At 52.3% G+C, this 6,148-nt stretch overlaps 1 protein-coding gene across 1 annotated transcript in view; it reads left to right on the top strand.

The window, feature by feature from the left end:
- Nucleotides 1-493: 493 nt before the first annotated feature.
- Nucleotides 494-6,148, top strand: part of Uck2 (uridine-cytidine kinase 2) — a 28,795-nt gene continuing 23,140 nt past the window's right edge. The window contains exon 1 of the mRNA XM_048810098.1: nt 494-737. Within this exon, the coding sequence (XP_048666055.1) occupies nt 573-737 (165 nt within the window). The 5' untranslated portion in view covers nt 494-572. The remainder of the gene's footprint in view (nt 738-6,148) is intronic.

The following is a 6,148-nucleotide window of genomic DNA, read 5'->3' as shown; positions in this document are numbered from 1 at the left end:
AGGTGACAAGTGGAACATGTTTTCAGAGCCTGAGAATGCGCGTGCATGCGTGTGTGTGTGTGTGTGTGTGTGTGTGTGTGTGTGTGTGGTGTGCTTGGGATGGAACCCAGGGCCTTGCTCACACATGCTAGGCAGGTGCTCTAGCCCTGAGCTGCACTCCCAGTCCTTTTTAAAATTTATTTTAAGACAGGGTCTCACTAAGTTGCTGAGACGGCCTTGAAGTTGGGATCCTCCTGCCTCAACATCTGGCAGCGCTGGGATCACAGGCGTGTGCCACCAGAGTCTGAGAGTTAGGCGTGGGGCCTCAAGGAGCCCTGTGGGTTTCTCTCTCACTCCTGGCCCGTGTTGACGCAGATGAGAAGCAGAGTTCCAGGAAGCACCTGTGGGTCTGCCCACCTCACTCCTGCCCTGCGCTTCCTGGGTGAGGGGGGTCTGTTGACGCCTCTGCTCAGGTCTCTGCAGAGGTTTGAGGGGCCAGAAGAGCAGGTGTGGCTACTCCTCCCGCCTGCTTTCCCAGCTGATCCTGAGTCAGTCTTGTGAGGGGTGGTGTGTTTGAGCCCATCGTCTTCTGAATGCTGCCTCTGCCAGCCACTTGGAGCCCAGGAGGCCCTGGCAGCCTGCAGCAGGTGCCACCTGAGTCATGCGTGCACTTGCCAGCACCGAGTGCCTGCCGCCTCCTGGTTCCTGGCTGCAGCCGAGTCTGGCAGCAGACAGAGGAGAGAGCTGCTGACGATGCGGTGGGGAGTGGCCTGGTGGGGAGAGCTGAGCAGGGGTGCCTAGGGGGAGAGGCCTGAGCCGCAGTGGAAGGGGCAGCAGAAGTGGTGCAGGGTGGAGAGGGCTTGAGCGGCAGTGGTGCCCACGCCCAGCACGCAGCCCAAGCGAGGCAGGTGCAGCCGTGGGGCCGCTTGACAGCTGCCAAGCACAGCTTTGACTGTGCCCTTACTGCTGGACTCCACGTGTCCTTCCTGGGGGCCCAAACTGGTGCCTGCTGTTGGTGTGCCCCATCCCGTGGCCTGCGTCTCCTCCTCAACCCTCTGAGCTTTCTCCTTAGGCTGCCAGTGTTGTCCCCGCTCTGGAAAGGTTGAGTGCTCCCAGAGGGGAGAGAGCCAGGTCTGCACCGCTGCTGGAGGGACTGAGGGAGTCCAGGGTCAGCGCTGTGAGACTGCAGGGGGTGGGTGTAGTAGCAGGGTTGGAGTTGCTCCTTCCAGACCACCACAAAACATGAGTTCAGGGCATGCCAGGTGTGCACGGGGTGGGCCTGTAGGACTAGCAGCAGTTGTGGAGCATTCCAGCCACTGATCAGGGTGCACAGAGATTGAAATTTCTGTGTCCTCCATCCTGAGAGGGAAGGTGTGCTGGTCCTCTCTCACGGGGGAGAAGGTGGAGGCTCAGAGGTAAGCAGCCACCCGAGGCTGCTCACTGGTCAGGGGTTCCAGGAAGCACCTGTGGGTCTGCCCACTTCGCTCCTGCCCTGAGCTTCCTGTGTGTGTGTGTGGGGGGGTCTGTTGACGCCCCTCCCTTCCTGGGGGTCAAGCAGAGTGGCGATGGTGCCGGGTCTGCCCCCTTGCAGCTTTGCCTTAACTCACTGTCTGTTGCTGGGTGAGCAGGTAAGCAGCCAGCTGCTCTGCTCCTCTGGGAACTTGTCCCTAGAGAGTGGCCGCGTCCAGGAAGGTTTGTGGCTGTGCCAGGCTTTGCCATAGAAGTGTCTGGACTTGTCACAGGCTGTGCTGAGTGAGCAGCTGCTGCTTCCTGCCCCTCCTTAGGCCCCTGAGTAGACTCCCCGCCTGGTGCTCAGGCCATGCCTTAGCCCAAGGGCTGCCGCCTAGAGGAACAGGCTCTGGGCCACAGGGGCTCTCCCTTCCCTGCCAGAAGCTGCTCCCTGTAGAGTGGGCTGTAGGACCCTTCTTGCGGGGACAGATGAGTTGCTGTGAGGTGGGTGACCCCGGGGCCAGGCACTCCAGCTGTGTGCACCGTGTGACAGTGCAGGGGGAGCTGGCCCCGTTGATGTGTTTGTCACTCCAGGCTGTGGGTGTGGCCTGGTTAGCAGCAGAGTCGGGCCAGGTGAATCATGAGTCAGATTCTCCAGGTCGGCACCGGCCGCGTGAATCCTCTGCTGGGACTGCTTTTATTGCTACAACATGTTTCATAAGTGTATTTTGAAGAATAAAAAAGGTCAAGTTCAGAGTTGCACATTAGGCACAGGGACGGAGGGCTGAAATTAAATCTATGTGAAAAGCCACATTCCACTGTACTTTGAACTTCCTGGGACAAGTGTCCCTAGTGAATGCTGTCCAGCAGAGGAGGCTGCTGGAAACCTGCGAGTGGAGGTTGATGCTTTTTGCGGCCCCTGACTTTTCTGGATGTCTAGAGGAGCAACTGTAGTGTGGAGCCATCGCCTCCCTCCTGTTGGAGTCCGCTGCTGCCCTTGGCCACTGTCTGATTCGGCTCACCTGGACTGCACCTCTCCAGTCTCTGAGTAACCTCTTTATCCTGAGCATTCCTGCTCAGTGAAGCGACATCCTGCCCTTAGGGCCCAGGTCCCAGAACTTTCTCCTGCTTTTGAGACCTAAGTAATACCCTGTCACAAGAGCAACGGGATTGAAAGTCCCTCCTGAGCTCAGATCTGGGGAGGAAACGCCTGCCTTTTCCTTTAGACACTGGGTGGCCAGCTGTCAGTCCTTGGGGTTGCTGCTGTGCAGAGGCAGCTCAGTTTGCAGCAGGCTTGGGCTCATTGTAGTTCACTGCAGCCCAGGCCCCTGCTGTGCTATGGGGCAGCCTCCGGTGCTCAGTCCAGGCCCACTGCCTGCGGGAGGCTGTTGGCCACCTGCCTCCGCCTTCATGGTTGTGCTTACCCCTTTCCCCGTCCTCTCTCTATTTTGGGACCACACACCACTGTTTCTGAGCTGCCTTTGCCACTGTCGGTAGAAGGGGAGAGGACTGTGGCTGTGGGCCTTGAGGTCCCTTCCCCACTGTGGTGGTGTGGGACATTTATACAGAGTGGATTCTTAATCTCAGGCCATATCTGTTCACTGTGTTTCACTCACTTGTTTTCCATTAGCGTCTTTGGAACCGCGTGGCAGTTTGCCCAAGTCTGTGTGATCAACCTAAAATGCTTGACCCTTTACCAGGAGTATGTTGGTGCTTCAAACTGCTCTTTGTTGAAAAAAGAAAATAAAGCAACCCTCAGTCTCTCTGGGCTGCTGTAACAAAACACCTTAGAGTGGGTAGTTAACAAATAGTGGGAACTTACTTCTCCGAGTTCTGGAGGCTGGAGGTCCTCGACAGAGCCACAGCAGCCTTGGTGTCAGGCAAAGCCAGTTCTCTGCGTCACAAGGGCTTGTCGTGTGTCTGCATGTGGCTCCACCCTGTACAAGGGCACCAATCCCATTTGTGAGGGATCACTGCACCCCACCCTGTATCCCTACCATTGCCTTGTGGGTCTGATTTCCACACGGGAATTCCAGGAAGCACAAACTGCAGACACAGCAGCAACTTGTCAGTTCTCAACTGTCACCTGTCAGCTGTGTAGGCCTCAGGCCTACCCAGTGTTTATTATGTGCCTGTGTCAGATGGGGGACTCCTGGCTGGCTGTCTTACAGATAAAGAGGCTGAGACTCGAGGATGGAGAGCCACCTCATTTGAGCCCAGAAACCACATCTGGATTCAGACAGGCTGTGAGTCTTCCTAACCATTCTGCTTCCAGAAAAGTAACACCAACTTCATGGCCCCAAGCAAAACTTAAATCAGGGACTCTGTAGGTGTTCCACTGTGTCTCTGCCACTACTCCTAGTGCGCTTCTTTCATGTTTTTTCCTTTCTTTCTTTCTTTTTTTTTTTTTTTGACCAATGATGTTAATAAATGTACATAAACTAGGGAAGTGGTTCCAGAGTGTGTGGGGAGGCTGACCAGGTGGGGACACACAGGCTGCAGTTAAACAGAAAACCGCTGAACCTTACGGAAGTCTCTCTTGAGGGGTCTGCAGAGTCACCGGCCTTCTTTGGAGAAAGCCCTTCAGTTGTGGCCAGTTTCCTGCCAGGTCCTGCGTGGTTGAGCTGTAGGAGCTCCTCGGGTCCCCAGGGTGGGACCCCATCCCTTGATTCCCTTCCTCCTCTGTCATAACGCCCATTTTCACAGGAGTGCTGATTCTGATGACGTCTCACTGGCAAGAAGTGCTCCAGGTGCCAGCAAGTCACCGATGCTCTGCCACATTGGTGCTCGTCACTGCAGGCCTTGGACTGTGTTGAGGTGACCTCTACGTGTGCATGAAGAAAGGGTGCATCACGAACGCGAGGTCACTGTCCATTGTTGAAAGGCAGCTTTGTTGTGTGAAGGCCACGCTCAGCCCTCAGAGGCTCAGAGAGCTGGACCTGCATGGGCTCTGCTCCTGGGGATGACAGACAGCGGCAGAGGGGCTTCTGGGGGGTTTCTGCGGGGTTTCTGCAGGGCTGGCGCAGGTGGGACAAGGAGCCCGGCGAGGCGGAGCTGCTCATGTCCGCCTCCAGCTCGGGCTGTTTCTCGGGTCTGTGTGGGTTTCCTGGGGGTGCACGTCTGCAGAGCAGGCCATTTAGGTGTTGCTCTGGCAGTGACAGCTGGACCACCCCCGCCTTCAGAAAATCCCTGCCTGGGGTGGGAAATGCCCCCTGCTTCACAGGGGAGCCTGGCTGCCATGTGCCAGGCCTTGTGACTACAGGAAGTGCCTCCACCCACCCCCCTTCAGCCCTCACTTCCAGCAGGTGATCAGGACTCTGGGGGCTGCTGGGTTGGTGCCCTCTGTGATCTGTGTGAGGACTTCTGTGATCTGTGTGAGGACTTGGGGGTGAGAGCCCCTGGAGAGGAAGAGAGAAGGCATGGAATGGGCAAGCCAGGGGCGTTAGGAGAGAGATCTCAGGATGAGGATGTTTTCCTAAGTACAACATGATTTAAAAAAAACAGAAAAATAAACTAAGATCAATCAGCCATTAATTAACAGATTTCAGTACAAAATATTTCTTTAAAGTAGAAAGATAGTTGACTGAAAAAGAATTTATGACCCATGAAAGTTCTAGGCCAGCCTCAGCAGCTTAGTGCAACCCTGTCTCAAACAAAATGGGCTTGTAGTGTAGCTCAGTAGCACATACATTTGTGTTTTATGAAAGGAAGAAGCCAACTCTTTCTTTTCTTTTTTAAAATAAAATATAATAAATGACAATATAAATTGGATCTATGAAGATACAGAAGTTACCTTGGGGATTGAACCCAGCAGTGCTCTTCCACTGAGCTATATCCTCTGCCTTTATTTATTCTTTTTATAAATTTTTGATTTGTTATATATGACAGCAGAATGCATTACAATTACATATAGAGCACAATTTTTCATATCTCTGGTTGTATACATAGTATATTCACACCATTTGTGTCTTCGTACATGCACTTTGGATAATGATGTCCATCACATTCCACCATCATTCCTAACCCCATGCCCCCTTCCTCCCCCTCCCTCCCCTCTGCCCTATCTAGAGTTCGTCTATTCCTCCCATGCTCCCCGTCTCTACCCCACTATGAAACGGCTTGATGCTGGTTGTTTTAATGAATTATAATAATACCATTATTTATCAGGTGGTCAGTATGTGCTCAATACTGTTAAAACACTTCATGGACTAGATTTCGTTTTAAAGTCATGTTTGTTGAGATATAAGCTATATGGTATAATTTGCCCTATTTAGTTTTATAGTTATATGAATTTTGATAACATAAAAATGACAATATAAATATGGATATGTAGTACTATAGTGAAGATACAGAATGTTACCTTGTTCTCCTTTACTTTTTTAAAAAATAGAGAAATTAATTTTGATATATTTTCACTTAACCCAATGGATTACCAACATAATTTGCAAAGAAAATAACTGTTAGTAAGATATTTCATGTTCATTCTTTGTCCTAGTAATTCTTTGGAGTCTAAAGTCTATTTAGCACATAGCACACCTCAATTCAGACTGGACACATTTTGAATACTCAGTGGCTTCATGTAACCAGTGGCTGCCATATTGGCTCCTTTCTCCATCTTCCACCTTTTGGTGAAAAGGTGAAAGATGTTGTAGGCTGCATGATGAGTCCCTTGTTATGTGGTTCCTTGTTGAGTTCCATCAGAAAAGGACACCAAAGAGAT

This window comes from Marmota marmota, unplaced genomic scaffold (genome assembly GCF_001458135.2).
Source record: "Marmota marmota marmota unplaced genomic scaffold, marMar, whole genome shotgun sequence".
In the NCBI taxonomy this organism is placed as follows: Eukaryota; Metazoa; Chordata; class Mammalia; order Rodentia; family Sciuridae; genus Marmota; species Marmota marmota.
Note: the sequence above shows the minus strand (reverse complement) of the source record. Positions and strands in the feature narration are given on the sequence as shown.